A 24044-nucleotide genomic window follows, 5' to 3' on the forward strand; every position below is an offset into this window, starting at 1 on the left:
TTATAAAACTTATAATATTCACATATACCTTTTTGGAATTTTATTTAACTTCAACTTGTATAAGTAATCTAGTATATGGTATTTCAGACATTCTTAAAGGATATCCTAATAAATTTAAGTAGGTATGTGAAACAAGTGAAACCAAATTATTTTATATGGCAATTTGTAGAATAAAAACAATATTGAACAAGTAACAAGCTGTTTGACAGCTCTGCAAATTTTCGGGAGAAAAATTGGCTTCTCTGTTTGAGTTTCTGCGTGTTGCTTAAATATTTCATCTTTTATTATTTTTACTAGACGTATTTATTAATCAGACGTAACGTAAACATGTTGTGGTGTGATATGATATGTCGCTCCCTATAAATAGATTGATTTAGATGGTACTTCGTAGTTTAGTCTAGTGATGGTAGATCAGACATTTTAAAAAACAAAATGGGACGACGAGAGGAACCAGCTTGGACGAAGGGGACTGTCGGGTTGACCGTCGCTCGTGAGCGCGGTGATGTAGGCCGGAAATTCCAGAACCGTCTGACTGTTACTAGGAGTATGATCGAAAGATTAGGTCTTGAAAAAGAACTCCACGGCCATATGGGATGTGTTAATTGTCTGGAATGGAACGTCGACGGATCGTGAGTCCTCCGATAACTTGAAAATCTTGAATAGATAAAATTATAACCGATTGATTTTTCCGTTGTAGTATATTGGCGTCGGCATCCGATGATCTCATGTTATTCTGTGGGATCCGTATAGATACAAGCAGATCAGTAATATCTCGACCGGACACACGGGGAACATATTCTCTGTTAAGGTAAATAGGATCACCCTTAACAGAGGTGATTCATTTCAGAAGAGTGTCAGTCAATAGCTGTTATTTAGTCTGAAACCATTCCTCAGATATGTATGATGTTTTGTTTCTTATCTCTGTTTATTGCTGTACATATTTGTACTGTTATTATGAAAATGCTTGCTTATTTTTAATATTGATAGAATTATAAATATTTGTAAATTTTTAATATTAATGTTATATGGAGATTATATCTGAATTTAATTACAATATAAGAATTTGACCGACAGCAACAGCAATCATAGCAGAAGTCTGCTGCATTCCAATTGTATAATTATGTCCCGACTCAAGTTAGTGAATCAACACTCTAATAATGACTTCATAATATATCAAAATATATGTATTTTGTAGGACTAAGATTTTAAATAAGAAAATACTAATTCATTATAATGTATTTTTATCCAACATTTATTAATATTCAAGATGGCCGCTGCATTTGTAAAGAGGTGTTACATATTAATAATGAATATTTTATAATGTCTTTAAATGGCACAAACTTTTTTATTTTACAAGTCTAAACTATTATTTTTAATGAACCCTTGTTGGTGGAATGTTTTACGCTTCATCTCAATGTGTGATGTACATTCCAGTTTCTCTCTCGGGACTCCCTGGCTACCTGTGCCGCTGATAGTTCGGTGCGTGTTCGTAGCCTTTCAACGGGGGCGTCTTTGTTGGAATGTGGATGTCACTGTGGTCGTGTCAAGAGACTCGCGAGTGTACCAGACGGTACCGACGTATTCTGGTCTGCGGGTGAAGACGGATTAGTTCTGTGAGTTGAGCTTATAATATTTGTGCTAACATGCAAATTTTCTTAGTAATTTCCTCTTGCAGACATAAAATTAGATAAAAATCGGGAAACTAAATCAACTATATGGAGTATTTGTGTTTACAGTTTAGTACCTTATTTGGAAAGCGTGAATAACTAGACGCAGCAGGAATCAAGTCTATTTAATTGAGATCTCTTACAACACTGAATATAAAATTATGTGACATAGTATTTATAGTAGGCACAGTACATCCCCCTTTAATTTAATAATTGTACACAATAAAATTTAAAATTATTTTATGACAAAAGAAATTAATAATATTTGTCACACTAAAAAATAGTCAGATATAAGTTACATAATTGTTTTTGTAATTTATTACTTGACTGTAATTAAAATATTGTTTTTTACAAAGCAATAATAAAAATATAATATAATGTTTGTATAAAGTAACGTAAAATCTGAACAAAAATTAAAAAAAACACAAAATTTTTTAAAATACACTAAATAACATTTTACTTATCGCTATCACTTCACTTCACACAATCACTTGTCGAGGAGGTGAACTGCTGTTTAAGCTTTGTTCCCTCGATGACCTGCTATAGTCGCCAGTCCTACGTCCTGTAGCTCTCTTCTCATATAGTGCGCGTAATTTTCTTTTGCACTTCCTCCACATCCTGTACGCTATTCCTGCCAGGATATGTGATGATAAAGAGTAGATATATTTCATATCTAATCAGTGAAGCTTGATTCGATTCTTCTGTTGCTACTGCGAAGAGCGGCACTATTCCTGCCCCATTTTGAGCTATGATGATGTGCTCTTCTGTATTTTTACTTTGTGTTTTCCCATTATTAATATTTTGTAGAGATGCTTTATGTTTAAGAAGATGTAGTCACAAGGCGAAGCGAACTGTTGGTTTAATAACGCGACCGAATCTCGATACTTTATGATTGTTGTTTATAGTTTCGCTTGCCCTATTTGGAGGGTTCTCGTGATTCTTTGCTAAAAGTGCGAACGCAGGTTTTAAGCGATCTATACTAACTACTTTTCTGTATCTCCTTGCATGATTTTAAATATTTTTCTTCTTTACTTATTACTTTAAACGGACCGGAATATGGATGTGTTAAGGTTTTGAAACTTTATCGCAGCGCACGAATACGTGTGTACAATCCTTAGTTCTGGATGAATGAATATTTTGCCTTGATGGATTTCTTTTTTCGGAACGATGCAATATTCGCTATTTTTTTCTTCTGAGTGATTGAAGAAAACTTTCGTTGTCTGAGGTTTCCTGCTGTATTGCTGAAAGAAATCCCCAGGTAATCTTATGGTTCTCCATCACCATTTCGGCTGCACTTATTTGCGTATCGTCTCTCAAAACACTCGTAGGCCTAGTAATACAGATGGTAACTCGGAACCCACTGATCTGTATTGCCTCTACACATTAGAGATGTTTTAACGAGCGATGCCAACGTTCTATATAGAGATGTTTTTAACGAGCGATGCCAACGTTCTATAAGTCCATTGGATTGTGGATGATAAGCAGTGGTTCTAAGCTTATTAATACCCATTCTTTTAGCTAATTGTCTAAATAAATTAGACTCAAATTGGCGTCCTTGATCTGTTGTTAACTTTAACGGACATCCAAATCTCGCAATCTATCCGGAATAAATAATATCAGCTATGGTGTCCGCCGAAATGTCCTTATAGGGTAACATTCTGGCCAACCCGTCTTCTATCCATCATTGTGACAATATACGATAACCGTTGCAGTATGTTAATGGTCCTACTATATCCATATGTAAATGTTCAAATCTATCGCTATTGACAAAATGTCCAAACGGTGATATAGTATGTCTAAGTATTTTTGATTTTTGACATTTTAGACATGCCTTTGTCCAATTGTTAATATCTTTATTCATTCCCTTCCAAAAGTAACGATCTTGCATCATCTTTCGCGATGCGCGCGTGCCGGGGTGACTGACTTCATGTAACGCGTTGAAAGCTGATACTCGAAATCGTTCGGGCAAATATACACGTACTCTATTCCTAGATACTTCGCAATATATGGACTTGTTGCAATTGGGCAACGTAATTTGTTTGAGATTTAGGTTTTTAAAATTCATAAGATTTTTTAATTCGTCATCCTTGCGTTGCAGGTTAGCTAAATCCTCGTAATCGATAGGTGATGGCAACTCTATTGCTGATATTCGCGAGAGGGTGTAGGCAACAATGTTTTGCATTCAACTAATATGTTTTATGTTAGTACAAAACTGCATTATAAAATCCAAGTGTCGAATTCGCCTTGGCGTGTCATTCTTACTAATTTTATTACTTGCTAATGAATAAACTATAGGCTTATGATCTGTATATATAGTTAGCGGTCTGCCTTCGATTAGAGGTCGAAAGTGTTTAATGGCCATATACATCGCTAACAATTCTCTGTCGTAAGTGCTGTAACGTTGTTGAGCTTCACTTAATTTATTTGAAAAAAATCCTAAAGGTCTCCATGAATTATTTTCTTTTTGTTGTAATACCGCGCCTGCGCAAGTATTCGAGCAATCTGTCATTAGGGCTATCGGACAGTCCGTTCCTGGGAAGGACAATGTAACAGCGTCTTTAATACCTTGTTTACACAGTTCGAACGCTTCGATAGATTCTTCTGTCCACGGAATTAAACTTTTATCTTTTTTCTTAGCGTTATGTAGAAATATATTTAATTTTGCGTGAATTTCGGCGGCTTTAGGAAGATGACGTCTATAAAAGTTTATCATTCCGAGAAAACGACGTAATTCTTCGACTGTTTTTGGTCTTGGAAATTCCGATATAACCTTAACTTGCTCTTCTAACGGTTTCAGTCCTTCTTTTGATACCTGAAATCCCAGAAAACTTAACTCAGGTTTTCCAAACTCGCATTTAGCCAAATTAATGGTTATACCATACTTATTAAGACGATCTAGTACTTGTCTAATGTGCTGTCTATGTTCCGATATTGAGGATGACGCAATAATGATGTCGTCAATATAGATAAATATAAAGTTTAGGTCCCGTAATACTTCATTATTTAAAAATCTTTGAAAAGTTTGGGCAGCATTTCTTAACCCAAAGGTCATTCTCGTGAACTCGTATAGTCCAAAGGGTGTTGTTATGGCAGTTTTTGGTATATCCTGTTCATTAATTCCTATATTGTGGTAAGCTCTTTGCATGTCTATCCTCGAAAATATAACCTTGCCATGTAAAAGGTACGTACAGTCCTGGATACGGGGTATAGGGTATCGATCTGGTTTTGTTATAGCATTTAATTGCCTATAATCACCGCAGGGTCTTATTTCTCCGTTCTTTTTTGTAACTACATGTAATGGACTCGCCCAATTACTTTTTGATGGTCTACAAATGCCCATTTCTTGCATTTTCTGAAACTCGGCCTTAACCTTATTGTACTTGTCCGGTGGTAGAGGTCTCGGGCGCGCGTAAACAGCTGAACCCGTAGTTTCTATGTAGTGTACCACAGAATGCGATGGAGTTTCCTTGAAGCACATAGGTTCGGTAACATTGGGAAATTCACATAAAATGTTACTGTATTCGTTTTTACAATTTATTGTTCTAACAGAAAGAAAATTTTGTAAAGTTATGGATCCGATAGCTTGTAAACTAGTCACTGAATCAATGAGTTTTCTTTTACTTACATCTACTAACAGCTTATAATGGCTTAAAAAATCAGCCCCTAAGATAGGTTGCTTAACGTCCGCAAATACAAAAGTCCAACGATATGAACGACGTAGACTAAAGTCTAAATTTAAAGTTTTTTCACCATACGTTTTAATTTCGGTGCCATTTGCGGCGTAAAGTTTGTACTCCTCACACCCACTATTGTAAAATTTTCGACTGTTTGCTGGTAAAACCGATATATTTGCTCCTGTGTCGACTAAAAATTTAAAGCCACTATTGTTATCTTTAATACAAAGGCGGTGGACTGGGGTTATGGTGCATATCTCCACCTGCGATTGCACCACATTTAGTTTTCCTTATTTTGTAACGTTTTCCAAGCACACGGCTCTATACATTTTCTTGCTCTGTGACGAAATCTAAAATGATAAAAACATAACCATTCCGGGTTGTTTTGCATCGTATTACGAATACGAGACGCCGACCGAGATCGCGATCGATGACCTCTATTTTTCACATCTATTCCTTTGTTTCTCGATGTTACGAATTTTTAGACTTAATTTCGCTAATTCCGCAATAATGAAAGCGGTGTCACTGCTGGTGCTGGCGTTGGTGCTGGAGCTTGACATGGCTTGAATTTCGGCAACTTGCAAGGGTCGTGTAGTTTCCATAACCTTGTCGGCAATGGCAGCTAAATTTTCAAGATCCCTCACTTCACTGACTGCTAGAACACCTCGAACTGATGGAGGAAGATGACCTTGCCACATTATACGCAATGTCTCGTCCGAAATTTTTTCACGTGCTAGGTCTCTCATTCGCCGTAGAAGCTGAGAAGGTTTTTGGTCTCCAAGTTCCATTTCACTCAGTAGTTTTTGGAATTGCCTAATTTCCGATTCTTCATAAACCTTTAATAATCGCTCTTTAAGGGTATCGTATTTCTTGACATCAGGCGGCTTAAGCAATATGTCACTGACCTGCTGTATGACCTCTTTACCCAACTTGGTGACAACTAAGTTAAATCGCGCTTCATCCGATAACTTTTGAGGTACAAGGATGGCTTCGCACTGAACGAACCAAAGTCGCGGTTGGTCGCACCAAAATTCTGGTATTCTTGAGGACACGGTAACAACTGCTAATTCTGGTGGATCATTTAGGCTGGCTCCTGTTATTTGTTGAGAAGTCATTTTTCTTTTACTTTAAAAGTAAGACTCAAAAGTATTCACGCTGATACGGGGTCACCACTGTGTTTACAGTTTAGTACCTTATTTGGAAAGCGTGAACAACTAGACGCAGCAGGAATCAAGTCTGTTTAATTGAGTATCTATTACAACACTGAATAATAAAATTATGTGACATAGTATTTATAGTAGGCACATATTCAATAAAACTACATATATTAAATTCATCATGTATGTACTGTGCTAAGTAGCAAACTGAATGACAAAGACAAATATAACAAAGTGATCTACCTACATCACATCATATTGTTATTTCAACAAGAGCGAGCTACTATAACAGCTAATACATAGCAGTATACCTTGAAGCATAAAAGACAGTTAAATACCAAAATATCTTTAGATTCTGATTATTGATATGTCTAACCCTAAGTTAATCTTGTCTCCTTGACCAGCTCAATGTAAGCCTCCAAACAGACAAAGCTTGAAACTGTAATGTGTATTTATTCTTCTTAACAAATGACAACATACAAGAATAAATACTAAGATGTTTATATATGTTGATGTTCAACGGTTATTATTCCAGTCAGCACGACCTTCGTACACCACACCGTTGTAATTCCGACTCGGCCAATGTGTTGGTGAACCTGTTGAACCACTTGGGCAAGTACGCTGAAGCCAAGTGTCTGGCGGTGAACCCTCGACGGCCGTATCAGCTCGCGGTTGGAGCAAATGACTTCTACGTTCGACTCTACGACACCAGAATGATCAAATTAGCCAAATTACTGGTGGAGTATTCATATTGTTTTATAGAAACTCATGGGTATTGTGTGTAGTTGATTGTGCGGTCTGCGGTAAATAAGAAACGTAATCTGTTCTAAGCAACAATAATTTTTTTATTATTTGAATCTTTATTTTATGATTTAATTAGAAAAAATATTTTTTATTGTAGAATGCAATATTTACTAAATGCATACCTTTGTAACATAATATGTATAATGAAAAGATTTGTTCCGTCAATATTTTTTTTGTATATATTTTTTGCTCAGTGTACATAGTAAAAGAAACTTGAAGTACGAGTGAAAATTCCTATAATAATGATTATCTGTAACAGGAGACTCCGGCGGGCTCCGCGCCCTCGGGTTTGATGTGGGAGAGACAGAACGTGAGGTGCTCCCGTGCCGGCCACGGAGACCCCGACGAGAACATTCCACGTGAAGCTGTTCAGTACTACGCCCCCGGTGAGAACATACATACATGCAGATATATCTATACTATTGATGTTAATAACCTACACCGAGCCGGACTGAACCCGCAACCTTCAGAAAATCCCATTACAGTTACTTCACCAATTGAGCTCTTGTTACAAGTGGCGCCATCTATGCCATACTAATTATAACATACTATAATCCTTAGAATTATTTTTATGACTGATTATAATAAATAATACTACCGAACCATTGTAGTTTTGTGATGGCAACATTTAAGTATCAACTTGTATTTGAAAACTATAAATACTGGCTTCAGCCCCTTTGTAAGACATCACTGGAAGCAACACTGAACATCAAGACTGAAAATGTACCTCACACACTATAATGAATTCATTATAAATTTTGTATTAAAATTTTAAAGAAGTATTGCTAAGACAAAAATGATGAAGTTAGCTACATGTGTTCAATGATTTGAAGGAGGAATCTGTGTTGTGTCATATAGGAGAGTTGAATTAACAGTGACTGGTCTATGTCCCAGGGCACCTGTCCATGGAATTGAATGAGAACACATTCCCAAAGAAAGCTACAACATATGTGGCTTTCAGTCACGATGGCAACGAACTCCTCGTCAACCTGGGATCGGAACAGGTATGGAGATGTCATGGGATGCTGTTAATCATTAACAATATCTTATCTCAATGAAGGACAAATTCAGTTCAGATTCGATTATTGTACTCCTAGCACTAGTTTATATGGTGACACGACATAAAGCCACGTTCACACTATCATGTGAGAGTATCTATGAATGAAAAATTTAAAAAATCATATATAGTAGGATACAAACAAATATTAATGGTACTGCTCATGTAAATGTATTAATTTTGTAAAGTCTTCCTTTTTTAAATCCCGTTCAAGTACATTTTGCTCCAATTTTCATATTATATGATGTATGGACTCGACTAGAGCACTAACAGATGTACATTATTAAAACTATTTGTAATTTTTTACCAAAAAAAAAATCAAAGCAATACACATTAGCCGCTATTGAAGTTGTCTATGAGGTGTTGGGTGAGGTCTCTGGTACAACTAATTATTATATGTTGTTAAAGCGTAAGCCATTTGAATAACAAGTAATGTCAATGTTTCCCCAGCTCCTACACAGCTTATCAATGTTCAACGCCGTATTTCCAGGTGTATCTGTTCGATATCAACTCGGCCAGGCGTCCGGTGCTGGTGGAGAGCTTCATAATCCAGCACAACCACAGCCGTCGCGAGGAGGCCGCTCAGGAAATGGTTCCCCCAACAGAAACCAGCGGAGAGAACGGTACCATAGACCAGCAGGTCGTACTGCCCGACAAGATACAGCACCTGAAATCTGTGGTAGGTTCGCCCCGATATAGTTTCGGCGCGCGACTTTGTCCGTGCTTGCATTGGAATCGGACTTAGAAATGTATAGACTATCTAAAAACAATAGCTATGGTATAGTCCGCGAGGTTTAAGATGAGCTCTGCACTTGTGTGAGTGACAGTAAAAGTAGAGTCAGACAAAAAACTTTCAGAATTGAATTTTATTATTTAATTAGATACATAACATGAGGGGGAGAGCTGTTCCAGATATAAAATAAAATAAGCAAAGATGTTAAGGACCAGGTGTTAATATTATGTGAAGAAAAATTGGCTATTTAATGAATTCAAAATGTTAAAATGTCAAAATGTTAAAATGTTAGTGTTTCATGTCATTAATGACTTTAAAATAACTATTAAAATTACACAAGTTTTGTTTTACTTGGTTATTTGAATGTTTAAGGATGCGTCGTTTATTTCCAGCCCAGTTCAGTAATAAATAGAACTCATAAACTAAATGCTAAGTAACGTCACGCTGCTACCAGTACAGAGCGTGAAGTGCGGAAGGTGCGGGCGGGGGAAAGCAGTATAAACCGGTTCAAACCTAGGAAAGCACGTGGCACGGACAAGTTTGACATCACACCTACGCTGCTGGGTGCACTCACACTAATGCAAAGCTCAGCTTACGCCTCACGCACTGTACAGCGACATCGTAATACAACTGTTATGTGCCGACCTCGAGGGAAGGTTAGCTACATAACCGCAAAGTTTCATCAATATCTGTTAATAAATATTATTAAGTTATTTTTGTTTGAAACAGCTCCCGGACATCCTCTCAAACATTCCTATTCAGAAGAATAGCTCCAGTAGAAGGATTATTCTTAGGTTATTGCTTCTTCTGTGTGCTGCACATTAGCATGTTTTGTATTTTATAATACAAAGAATCTATTGACTGTCATTATGAAGATAAAAATGGTCTTTATTTGTTATTATTTGTCCAGGCTAACGAGATGGTGAACAGCGGCAGTTTCTGTATGGCGGTGGACACCTACAACATGGCCATACACGAGTATCCAAACTGCGCCTTGCTCTACTCCAACAGGGCCGCCGCGCTCATGAGGAGGGGCTGGTGAGACACACATTCACTGATATCCGAAACATTTTTAACGATAAATGGCTCGCTACGAGTTCCAGCGGACATTTATTAGTTGTTAAAATACTTTACTGTAAGAAAATTTTGTAGCGAACGAATATATCCAATAGCAAGTGAGTTATGTTTATGTAAAGTTCAAAATTTACATAAAAATTAAAAAGTTAGAATGGATGTTTAATGTTATAGTATGTTTACGCGTTATCAGTCTGCAAGGACGATGTAGATAATATAATCTGTGGAAAGTTGTTAATAATCTATAATCAAATGTAATCAGGTCCGGTGACACGTACGCGGCTATACGAGACTGCTACCAGGCGATCAAGTTGGACCCCGGACACGTCAAGTCCCACTTCCGGCTGGCCAAAGGCCTGATGGACCTGAAGCGGGCCCGCGAGGCCCACGAGTGTCTGTTGTATTTCAAGGACAAGTTTCCTAAACACGCCTCCAGTCACGCTGTGTTCCTGCTGCAGAAGGACATTAAAGTGGCGCTCAAGACCATGGAGCGAGATGAAGGTGATGTACCGTCAGTGTGTGTGCCTTATTTATTATGAATACATCGTAAAGAATCATTTATTTCGTTTTTTTTTTTTCATTATTTCCTTTATTTTATATCTAATATAAGTTCGTTTATACAAATGTTATATTATATTCCTATATTTCCAGGTGACGATGACAGCCAGGCCGGTAGTCCCCTGGAGCGCCAACTCCGGATGTCTTCGTTGGACTACTCGTCACGTTTCCTGGGCCACTGTAACACTACCACCGACATCAAGGAGGCGAACTTCCTGGGACCCAATGCTGGATTTGTGGCCGCTGGGTATGAACTATATATTATATAGTTATTGGTGCTATCACTGGACTATGACTGGATCATCATCGGTCACTGGATCTATAGTTAGATATTGATCAGTGATATATGAGTCTTAAGATGATCAGATGAAGAATAAATAAATCATCTTCATCAACTAATGCTGATAAAACTAGCCCATTACAGTCTCTAACGACATATGTTTAGTCCTTTAAATAAGTGACAACCTTCCATGTTCCCTGCCTTCATATAATTACAGATACAACATATTAGTATAACGGTGTAAGTTGATCCTAACATAAGTAAATTTGAATATGGGGATGAAATTTATTAGCTTGGGACCTTGGCGTTAGCTCTGAAGACTGTTTTAAATATATTCTCTCTGGCTGAATGCTACAATAGAAAACGACAGCTGACTGACTAGAACATATGATGTCTCTATATGACTGTAAAAAACTATTCATCTTCAGGTCGGACGACGGCAGTATGTTCATCTGGTGCCGCCACACGGGGAACATCGTCCGCTGTCTCCGTGGAGACGAGTCGATAGTTAACTGCGTGCAACTGCATCCGTCCATGTTCCTGTTGGCGACCAGCGGCATCGAGGCCGTGGTTCGCCTATGGAGCCCGAGACCGGAAGACGGCTGTCCCGACACCAGGGCCGTCAGCGAAGCGAGCGCCGCCGCCGCCGCCAACCAGCAGCGGATGCGCTCCGACCCGTTTGAAGCTATGCTGCTCAATATCAGCTTTGCGGGAGGCGCGGACAGAGATGTTCACTCGCCGGCCTGTCGAGCTACGTTAGTGTACACACATATACACATACACACATCCACACACCCACACACTCATACACATCCACACACCCACACACTCATATGCATCCACACACACACACAGACAGACAGAGAAGATAATCATATACGATAATATAAGCCAAGTAAATTTAAATTTAACCAAAAAAAAAGGTTCTTTCTAAATTTTGTCCGTTTAATTCACTTTAGTAAATTTAACAAATTTTTTTCATGGGAAAAGAGGTCTCGTCAGCATGTATATTATTTGGACAGAATTCAAATTATGTTCCCGTGTAACTTGTGACTAATAACTTTACCCCCTCCTTCCAGATAAACCCACACCTGTGCGATGGAGAGTCTGGAGTCTGTGGCGATTGTAAATAGTTGTAGCAACCAACATTAATATATACTGACCGTTTGTGCAGCCGTCGGCCGCCGAAATAAATATAATAATATATAAAACATTGATTTGGTTATTTTGTCATCTTGATGTACTAGTAATGCTTTAGATACTCCAAAATAATATAACTATCATTATAAATAAACGACAACTTTCACTGCAAGTCTCCATGTTATTATATATAGTAGTAATGATTATATTGATCCGTAGCACCCGCCGGCCGCTCGGAGGGCGCGTCTCTGACGCCTGTCAGTTCTGACGACCAGTGACGTGCCGGGGCACTTTAATACTCAGTGACGTTATTTATTGCGTTCATTATCAAATGTAGCAATGTAAACAATTTCTTTAATTTAAATTCATCTGATTGTCACGAAAAGGTTTTGTTTTCAAATCTTTATCATATTAATTTTATTATATCATAAGTGCATTATATTCGATGAAGGGTTTTTTTTTCACATTAAACCGACAGACTGTATTAACATCACAGTTGTATCGGTATTTTGTCACGTCACTATAGAAAAGAGTCGCCTTTTAAAAAATGCTTTTTATTTCTTTAAATAATTAATAATATTAATAAAATAACCGGTTAATAAAGTAAAATAAAGTGTATAGCGTTTGTAGCGTAAGCGGTACGCTATTTTAATGTGTCTAAGAGCACTCCGTGAGCGGCCGGGCCAGTAGCGGGCTCCTCTCCGTATCATATACGATTGGTGTTTTAAAGACATAGTCATATCTAGCTGTAAGTATCTGTAGGGACTGACTTCTGTGTTAATTTCTTATAAGTGTCTCATTTTAGAATTAGTTTTATAATAATATGTTTCAACGGCGACTATTGCCGGCTGTGGATGTTCCACAGATTATAAAGATATTGAATATCGGAATTATATATATATTTATATTTCATACCTTTATAGATCATTGAACTCATTTTAAATTAACTAGTGATGGTATTTCGCATGAGTATGTTTGTATTTCATTCGCTGAACGTAACTTTGTAAGTGTATTTATAACGGAATAGTTTTACTCCATTAAAGATATTTATTCATTAATATGATACGAATTTTAAGATAATTTTAACAGATAAAAAAAATTACTTCGTTTTAATATAACGAGATATTTTTTTTTTGCCAAATTTAATATATTGGTTTCAGAACGATATAAATATATATAATCTATGAAGGAGGTCACGTGGCGACGGTGTTTGATGATCGTAATAAATAGTTGTATTTATGTACGGCCTGTTGATTGTTTTATTTCATTATTTTTCTTTCACAATGGTCACCCATGATCATCTCATAGACACAATCGATTCCTTAACATCTGAGGAACGTATCAATATATCGTAATGACATAAAATTTAATGAATCTAGAACAAGAATTAACAATATCAAATACAGCGTTCAGTATACAAACTGCTTTAAGACTTTTTATTATCAATTAAAGTATTGTACACTTTTCTGAATTGACTTGTAGGTATTTGAACCACTTCGAAAATAAAATTAGACTATATGCTGATTTTATTTAGAAAAACCCGATATTTTTTTGAATTTTCTAGTTGAATAAATGAACGAGACCACAGAGAATCTTTATAGTCAATAAGAAATAGCAAAAGGACCTACATCACAAAAGAAAAAAATAAAATAACCAAACCAAAGATGTGTCTCCTATGTGCTGGTTTGTATATTAATACTATTAATTGAATATTTTAATGTTGTATTTTGCCGTTACGAGCAACTTTAGGTATAATACCTACGGGTTGTCAGCCAGGTCCTTAATATAATGAAACTAATGACTCGTTTATTCGTTTCAGGCGTGAATTACGACCGTCATTTATTCCCATCAATAGCTCCAGCATCAATTTATTTTCTATAATTTATGAAATGTTTAAGTAAAGGTTTATTTTTATTATCACAATTATAAACCGCGTCCGGTTTTAAAACTAACGATGCCAACGCACATCTAAAGGCCTCGCTTTAGCCTGCGAGTGTGTATTACAACCATTTTCATTTTACTTACCTTTGAAATAAAATCGATTTGCTTCATTATGAAATCTGACTTACAATATTATATTGAGAATTTAAACTTTTCAAATTCACATACAATTACCTAATGTGCGACTTTCTTGACAGCGAACGAATACATCGCATCTGAATTTACCAAACACACGGATAACTCTTGTCAGTTGTATATAAGGAAGTAGTACATTCAGTTTTACTTTGTTTAAAAAAATTCTTTTGTTATTATTTATTAAATTCTAAAATTTTCTTTAATATAACTGTAATTCTAAGGGAAACGGAACTTTTAATTATAGTCTTCTGATCCTTAACAGTTTGAAATTGAGACAAAAATATACTTCTATGGGACCACTATGGTACAAAAAGTTTGCGTTGGGCGAAAAATTATTTTAAACATTAGATTTCCATTGGATTGGACTATTTGGAATCTCTTATTTAAGAAAAAGACTATTAGAAAATTTTTACTGTTTTAGCACGTCATACATTCCTCCCAACTCCTCAGCTGACGCAGGCGAAGTCGCAAGCAAGAACTAATTACATGAAATCCAAGACTGTCGCGAGTATTCATTTAAATGAAACTAATATTTTCCGATTACTACGAGTTATTTTATTATTTTCAACATGCTCCCCACGTTTCTGTTACTTTTCAGCAGCCGTGATCATGTCGTCCGGCTGTGACCACTAGTGGCGTAGTTATCCGAAAACATTAGTTTCATTCAAACTACATAATTATATCCTGAATCATCTAATGCTAGTGTTAATGAAGGCCAACATTTCTTTGTAAGGTTTTTATATTTTCTATTCTCACGTGCATGTGTATAAGGTTTTATTTCAGTTACTGAAAACAACCCTTGATGATATCAGACTCCAAGATGGTATGCCATTTTGAAAAACATAAGTTATTACATTGAAGTTAACATATAAACATATTTTGAACTCTTCTTGTTTGTAGAAGTAAATATAATAGTTAATAGCGTAAATATTAATATGAACGAATACACAATGTATCTAGTTTTAGAAGCGCGAAGTAATCCGCTGCTTCAAGTATCCCTTAAACACCTGAACACTACTTAAACACGTATTAAACCGACTCTCTCGTGGAACAAGAAAACATATTAATTCGTAATATTTTTTTAGTTCGAGTTTAAAATATTTTTATAACGAACTCATACAAGACATTGAATAAAGAACCTCTTTCGTTGTTCGTCGGTCAAACAGTTACAGTCAGAAGTCGGTCAAACAGTCAGTCAGCGTGGGTATTAAATAATAAAAGTCCACTTTACTTTACAAATATTTCTTTTTTCTTAACAATATACACATATTTTTCATACAATTAAGGTAAAGTAACTCGGGGAGGAAACACAGCACGAGGTACGGGTGTTTATTTATTGTTACTATTTACTCAAACCTTTAAAAATTTAACAAGAAGCGTTTAGTGTTTATTAAAGCGACGAATATATTGTTGTCGACGTGGTCATTGTATTTTTTGCGGAAGTCCAAAAAGTGCTTTGTATACACACACGAAGTATAGACACAGTTTATAACACAGCAGAACATATAAATAAAATTAAAATTTTCGGATGTACTGTCTCGGTTACTGTTCAGCAACCGTGATCACGGGCAGACGAGGTGTGAGTGTCGTCAGTTGGTCTCGTTACTTGTCATGATAGCCAACGTTTTGTTAATTTCATAGTACATCCGAAAACCTTGGTTGGATAATCTTAGAACGTATTATATGAAGCGAGTGCAGCACGGGGAGGCTAGACGACGGTCGCATCTAGGGACAGGAACTCTGCCCCCGTTGGCTGAACCAACGCCAACGGTGGTGGAGTTACCACACCCAGATACGTTCAACCTAACACCACACCACGACCTCGGCTCTACATCGACCTGAAAGAATTAAAACCTCACTGTAATTGTTTTTTTTTTTGGTCGACGATTGTCACGTAGTAGGAGACCTAGACCAACCGTGAACTGAACCTGTAATCTAGAATATGTTACACATTAAGTCTTGAATAGCTTCACTTTAAAGGTTTTAGGTGTGTTCGTTAATATTTCGTTAATCTATTATCAATATTTATCAATTAATAATTATTGCGCGGCAACATTTTTCTGGCTCACTTACAAATGAAACCAGTCCTAGGACACAGAGACACGTCGTCTTTGTCTTTGACGAGGAATTCTGATGTTTTATTGTCTTTTTTACTTTGATCTCGATTTTACCCCGAGAGGGAGCGCTGGAACGCCGCAGAGCGTTTTAAAGGGGAAAATAAACAAAACACGACTGACGCCATCTTGAAACACGAGCGACAGGCGAGCTCACATCTTAATACTATAAGTCTAAGGTCCATTATAATATAAACAGATCCAGGGCTTGCATTTTTAAATGTTTTTTTTTTATTAAATCTCTCTATGGAGGCGCCGCCGTAATTAGGTTTCAAATTATAAGAGCTCGCCACGTGAAGTGCTCCAAATCGCTCAAAGTATGAAATGAACGTTTAAACGTATCAGCGGTTTAATTTTTAATTTGCAGTTCAACCCGGCGCGCTGCTACGGGTTAAATTATGGAAGCGCATTATGTTATTGTCAGAACCGTATATGTTTAAGTGGTAGCGATCTAATCGGATCAGAGCCTGGGTGGTAGGTGGTAAGTGGTACCGCTCTATAACGCTGAAGACACAACATTCGGTTCTCATCATGAATTGACAGTATTTCCTCCGTGGGCGCGCCCGCGCATCCATCGTGCTCGTTCAACCCTAGCCTCTATGTCGACGTGTATAAGGTTAATAATCGAGAGTGGCGCTCGCAGCCAGACGACGCTGATACAACCTCCGGAGATAACATAAAGAAACTCGATATTAGTTTGTATTAAAAAAATATTCATAATATTTCAAACTACTCCTGCCTTGGTTTTATAATTCCTAGACCCATTACTGCATAACACATATTAACACGTCTTCGGGACTCAATAATGTAGGTGACTCGATGCTGTCGCCGACACGTGTTCCCGATGCGGGCTGTTTAATATTTTCAACTCAGTTTAAACAACTAATTTATCTTTATATACAAAAAAGTATCAGCAAAACTCATTAATATTCAGTCATAGTTTCGTGTGATTATTTAATTTATTTCGTCAAATCAACGATTTACAAGTCATTTAATAATATTGATGTAGGCCAATCAATACAGTTAGTGTATTAGTTAAACCGCTACGTTTATTATTAGTGTCTAAAGGTTATATCTATTGTGAAGTGCGGTTAGTCACGGTTCCTAGAGATACTTTTGAATAGCCAGCCATTTATACGACATAAGTATGATATAATATTATGATAATATCCATTGTCTGTGATAACTTAACTAACCAAGTTTCACAACGTCTCTCGTACTCAAACAGGCGGAATAACTGACTATGACCATAACATAAATGACTCAAAGTTAAACGCTTCAGTCGGTTAAATTTTCTATGAGCGAACGTTTAATTTGTGCTAAGGATTCGACTCGCCGCGATATTCGTTGACCCTGAACTCGGTTATCTTATGGTAATATTTATCATCCCGGTTCATCCCTCTGATAACGCGAGGGTGATCGCCGCTCATGATTTACAGCCCGCATCCGCCAAGTCACTTTATCTTAAGGACCAACTATATTGTTATCGGGATAAAAACGCTCAGGCTTTTTTTATATTTAATATGTATTTTATGTGCCACGTCTAAGTTTCCCTCGACCAGGTCGTACGAAGATACCTTATATGTTATGTGTAATTGTTAATGAATGGGCGCTTTACGAAATGTCTCAGCTGTCGGCTTTTTAGGTGAACTTGGTCACCTGTTCCCGGTCGCATTAATAGTCACATATTTAAATAAATGGTAATAATGAAAGAAATACCAATCAGTCTGGGAACCTGCTTCATGTTGGAATCGATTTAAACGTTGAAATGACATGTATATTTGAAGAGAAAGTCTTCGGCGAGCTCCGTTTGTGAGTTGCGGCCGTTTTCGTCGGTTTCGTCTGACCTCGGAAGAAAGTATCGAAGGTCATTCTACTTCGCTTATTACAAACGTTACGATGACACCACAAAAAGTAGCTTACGCGTGGCCTTGAGAGGAGTCAACGATCGGAAACCCTCGCATCCGCCGAGTGCAGTGATGCTGTCTCGGTCCGGCGCGTGGCGAAAGTGCGGCGTCTCCCTCGCGCCGGGCCGGGGGGGCTCCGGCGCGGGCTCGGGCCAGGGGGGGCTCCGGGCCGGCCCGGGCGAGGGCGCAGGCGCAGCGGCGCGAGTCGTTTGCTCGACTGGATCGCCAGGGCTGCCTCAGCTCAGCTTTTTCTGAACCTCCCACATATTTTTACAGCGTTATTGTTGGAGTTATTCATGTGACGGTCAGCGAGCCGCGGTGTATTTCTTTGCTTGTCTCCGCCGTCCTCCGAACGTGTGACCGCGTCGGTCCTCAGCCCCGGCTCCTATCCTCCCGTGCCGACCCTAATTATTTTCTTTCAAATGAACAACATAGTATCCCATTCTTATTCCGGCCTCGTTCCAGACTTTTGTTTTCCTGTTTTTTACTCTCCGATGTCTTTGTAAGGAGTGTTTGCTTTTTGACAAGTGCGGAGGAATGCTCGGAGCAAACATCGTCTGTATATCGGTTTTTGTGCGTCGCTCGCATGAAACTTTCGTCCGGAATCCGACCCAGCTACTTCTCTTAGTTAACGATTTGAAGATCGTAGAGGACGCTCCAGTGTATGAATGTCCGATATACCTATATTAAGGTCGTTAATGTGGAAATATCATTTCGTTTTTAAGCTTACTTACAAAGATTATATCTGGTCGATAAGTCAACTGTGTTTTGGTCAATGAAATATCACCCAAAAATTAAAACTTTCATCATCAATTTCTTAAATAAAGATGTCTCAGATAGAATCGTTTCTTTGCAATTATAGATCAACTTTATAACTTGGTATAACTATAGTTACTTTTTGAATCGTGTATAAATTAAGTTTAAATTCACAAAGTAACGTAAAAAATACGTCAAGATTATATTGTTTTTTTGTTTTAAAACAGTATTTTATTTAAAAACCTACGCTTTTGTTCTAAAGCCCTACCAGTGAGGACCCTAAATTTATTTTAAAGCACTATTTCCCACAACCAACCACCTCCACATCCAGCACTTCCTGTACAACATGTTCGGGGAAGTCACGTATTTGTGTGATTCAATCGAATTACAAAAAAATGCTATCAAACGAACGAAGATATTATGACAAAGTGACAAGCAAAAAATGTTCAATCCAATTTTGAAGTGTTCATGATTCAGTCTACCGAAGAATTATTCCAAAGACTTCATCCTTACAATGTCGTATACAGTTGGGACAGGATTCCTGTCCTCGGAGTAAGTTAATTAAATAAACAAATGAGCATCACGTCTTCCCATTAACATATTATATGATTCCCACACCAGTTTCCCAGCGATGGGCGGACGCCATCTTGCGACGCTCATTGCGGTCACGTCCTCCCATTCATGCTTTACGTTTTTATCAACTCGAACATAGTTTTCATTTACAAAGTTACGTTTATATTGTATAATGACCTGCCGAAACGTAGGAGCTGTTTATCGCAAATAATATGAATGCCCTGGCATTTTTTGGTAAGAATTTAAGACTTCGTACTCCGCTGAGTTATTTTAAAACGAATCTCTTCCTAGTGAAGTCCCGAATAGGAATGAATCCAGCTAAGTCACTAATTAAGGGAGAGCAAACAGGATCGAGCCCGTACCGTGGAATCTGACACCATCTCGCTAATGGCCTCCGAGCGGAGTATTCCCGTTCAATGGGCTTTGGGAGCGAATATCGTGGAAAGTAACATAAAAAAACAAATTAAAATAGGAGTTATTACAGAATATTAAGGTATTATTCAGAATAACGCCGTATATAATTATTACACACGTAATATATATATATATACACCAGGTATATGTGGTTGCAAGATTCTATTAGACGAGTTTAGTTTTTTACCTATAGCCAACACTCCTAAAAATAGGTTTTACATATAGAATACGTATTCAACTAGTTTTAGAGCCTAAGTTCAGTTAATGAGGTCTCTGGAAGTTAATATTGACCGGATCATTTCGTTTTATAGTAATTTTAGTAGAAATAACCGCCTTATCCTGTACCAGAACTATTAGTATGGTATCAAACTCATCACTAATGGCCTATCTTTTATAGTACATTCCACATACATCATCATTACAATGAATCTAAATAATTTACTTATATTAAAATATTTCATATTACAAGTAATAATAATGTGATTCTTCAAGAATACAAGATAAATATCCTTAGTAGGAACCACGCGCCTCGAGTGACTCAAAAACTTTCAGGTTCGTGACATTATTTTTAAATAAATTTTATTTAAAATGTACTATATATTAATGTTTTTTTTTTTGTATCGAACAGCCGCTTCCATAACAATAGTTAAATTATATATATATATATATCTTTATAGTATAAGTCACGTGTATGGGTCACACTTGTATGTACTCTCTAGAATGTATGATGCATGGTTTTTGTGACTTTTCAAAGTCAACGTTATTTAATCGTGAGTATAGTCGTGGTCTCCACACCATGTGCTTCCGCCATGTGCTGAAAACAGGACAGCACCTCGTTTATGTGTTTTTTTTATCACCATGGGGGTGGAACGTCTTAGACTACGGCGATCACGTTACTAGTTTTATTGATGTTCTGGTTATAACAGTTTTGGAACTAAAATTATATATATGTAATGAATATTTCATCATTAGCGTGGTAACGCATACGCTTAACACAAGTTTCGACCGTCGTTACCTACGAAGCGTCTTCCGTTTGTCGCGCAATAACCTACGTTAAGACTAAATATGAAGATGTGTGAATGTAAACCGTTAACTCTCCGTGTAGTGTCGATGTTAACTTGTGTTAAGTACACTGACCGATTTGGTTGTAACAAACCACTTACTGGCAGTGTTATATTTCTATTAATTTTAACTAATTTTAATCGATACCTCGATATCGATGTATGTAGTCCGTTCGTGTGGTCACTACACTAGTACCCTCGGCCTGTAACCCGCTGGGGTCAGTTTTTTTGGTGAGCTTCACAGCTGTCTGTTAATTAAGCGACCCCGTGATGTCTATTAACTTTCCCTTATTCTATACATATTTATACATATTTTTAATTTACAGCAATATATATATATATAATGTATGTTCTGTTGCATGTTTGTGTTTTATTAATAAATTTATCACAATAGAATAATATTATTTATGATCAAAAGGTTAGGTAATCGTTTATTTCAAAACGATATTTTGTATGAAGTGAATATTATATGTACTATTAATAAAAACATTATATAACATACTGAAGCTATATATATACATTTTATATATATATTTATTGGATAAATGTAATTTTTACATATAATAATATATAAAGACATAGTGATTGACTTTGTTAATAATGAAGTAACACTGAAGTACACATGAAGTACATATGAAGTACACACCAAGTGATATTTATAACGGTATTTTGAAAATCGGACCGCACTAAAACCGATTTATGTATAGCACCGAATTATGAATGGAGTTATACCTATTTATACTATTAATACAAATACCAACCTTATTCACTTCCTATAAGGTTCAAATACGTTTGTTACGTGTTATTTGAATTGACGTAGCAACGCGCCGCGTACAGTGACCTAGGACAACGTGGATTATAATATATTATATATTTACTATATACATTACATAAAAACACATTATAAGTTATCATCATTTAAACGTCGATATTTCGTAACAAACCAAATTATTCAGCCGATGTAATTTAAAAAAAAAAAATCTATTACAGTAAATGAAAAGGCTGTATAATATAAATCTGTTACATTACTATATAAAAACCGTTGATAATTGTATTGAATGAATGTGTTGCGGTATTCTAAATACCGCAGTCCCCCGTCCACGGACCACGTCGTGTATTAGAACTGCTAAAGGAGAATATTTCTCTGTGAAAGTGCGCGACCGTGACTTGGTGTATTGACCTGCGCTTCCGACGCCTCTATGTTGGCCTAGGTTAGTGACGTGTCCCGATCGTGGCGGGCTTTTTGGTTTATAACGGTTTTTAACATTTATCTAATATTTTAATGTTGTACTAGGTTAGTAATGTATTTTAAATTAAATATAGCTTGACACTGATTTATAATCATTCGAATATTCTATTGAAATTCGATAATTATAACTATGTTCGTGTTAAAATAAGATTATTTCTATGATTACATAGTGCAATCACATCACTAGCCCTACTTGAGATGTTCTTATTGGAAACAAAGGGCAAGGGTAGAAGCACGCTCGCTCAAAGACAATATTTTTTACTAAAATACTCATATTAGCGTTTATAAAATATATTAATAGAATGATTTATATTACTATGGATATATATATTTAATATGTACAATAACTTACGTCCTTCCAGTGTCGTCCGCGGTCCACACGTAGCGTCGCAACATATAGTACACATTAACTATCTAATACTTATCGGCCTGTGACTTGTGGAGTTGACATTTTTGATGTGTTAATTCGTACCAAGTATTGTTTCATGGCGTGCGTCTGGCGCGAACGCCGGGTCTCCACTGCGCATGCGCGGGACGGCCGTCGGTAAAATTACGTCAGCTCGCCGCTCGCGCACCCCTTTCTTTTTTTCTCGTAATTAATTTCTTGCAAGATTTCGGCTCCGTTTTTTATAAATTAAATTAATATTACACTGTCTCGTCGATATATATGACTTTCCTTGATACTAATGTGTGATAAGTTCGACAATTCCTCGATACAAATTTTCGAGTACCCACGCTTAATAATTATGGGACCAGCGTTAATTTCAAATAATTCTTTGATTAACGGACGACCAGAATTTGTTATATGTGGGACATTAATATGTGGAGTCCTTATCCAAAGTGAACAGTTCTTCAGTTAGTCTATTACATACTGAAATAGAATTAACCAAATAACCGTTAGGGTTTATTTACAACACCTTGAGATATAGACAGTGTTTTAAAACTAATAAAAAATATGAATGATTGACATTAAATTATATTGACCACTAAGAATCTTCTAAGAGCGAAATATTTCTAATGTATTTTCATATTACAAAATGGACGCCGCCTTTCCCGCAGACGATCCCTGTTACCTGCGCTCGTGCACACACACGCAGACGCTCACCCACACACGCACACAGCCCGTACACAGACGTGCTCCTAACGCCGCCGCGAAATTGAGCGCAGAGAGTCGCACGTGAGTTTTATTCGTTAGAAAATTTATCTCACATTCATATTTGAATGGTTCGCTTGCGGCTTGTTTATATCTTCCTAGTTCTTAGTTTACGATCCGACTGTTCGGTTAAAATTCCTCTTGTATTTATTGTGACGTTATAAAGACATCCTGACCGGTCCGGTCTGTCGTCTATTAGGCATTTTAACATTTTAACTTTGTTATTGAATTAAGTACTACTGTTTAAGTGTATACATTCTTAAATATTAAAAAAATAACTTCATCGTTATTCTGACCGGAGTAGAGAATAGAAATGAAAGTTTAGTGATAATGGTAACAAAAAGAACCGAAACTTAGAATAAAAACAAACTAAATTATAATTTTAAAATTACCAATATTTGCAACATTAATATTCGTAAGAAATAATCTATCCTTGTGAGTAACACTCGTATTTAATATAATGTCATAAAAAGTAATTATTTAAGAAAATTTTCAGCAGCGTCTCTATGGCCGCATCCCGCGAACTAAGAAAGTATAAATAAAACATAACCATCGTTCCGTACCAAGTTAAGGGACGTTGGCCGCGCGCCTGTGTGT

At 36.8% G+C, this 24044-nt stretch overlaps 1 protein-coding gene across 1 annotated transcript; it reads left to right on the top strand.

Moving 5' to 3' along the window:
• Positions 1-169: 169 nt before the first annotated feature.
• On the top strand, positions 170-13392 carry LOC116769612 (WD and tetratricopeptide repeats protein 1). The gene is given in 13 exon segments (XM_061522653.1): positions 170-629; positions 698-720; positions 723-808; positions 1435-1613; positions 7034-7235; positions 7562-7688; positions 8197-8306; positions 8850-9038; positions 10003-10130; positions 10429-10667; positions 10818-10971; positions 11433-11759; positions 12084-13392. Coding segments are annotated over 13 exon segments (1965 nt in total). The 5' UTR covers positions 170-432; the 3' UTR covers positions 12088-13392.
• Positions 13393-24044: the final 10652 nt, after the last annotated feature.

Source organism: Danaus plexippus, chromosome 14, assembly GCF_018135715.1.
Source record: "Danaus plexippus chromosome 14, MEX_DaPlex, whole genome shotgun sequence".
NCBI classification, from domain to species: Eukaryota; Metazoa; Arthropoda; class Insecta; order Lepidoptera; family Nymphalidae; genus Danaus; species Danaus plexippus.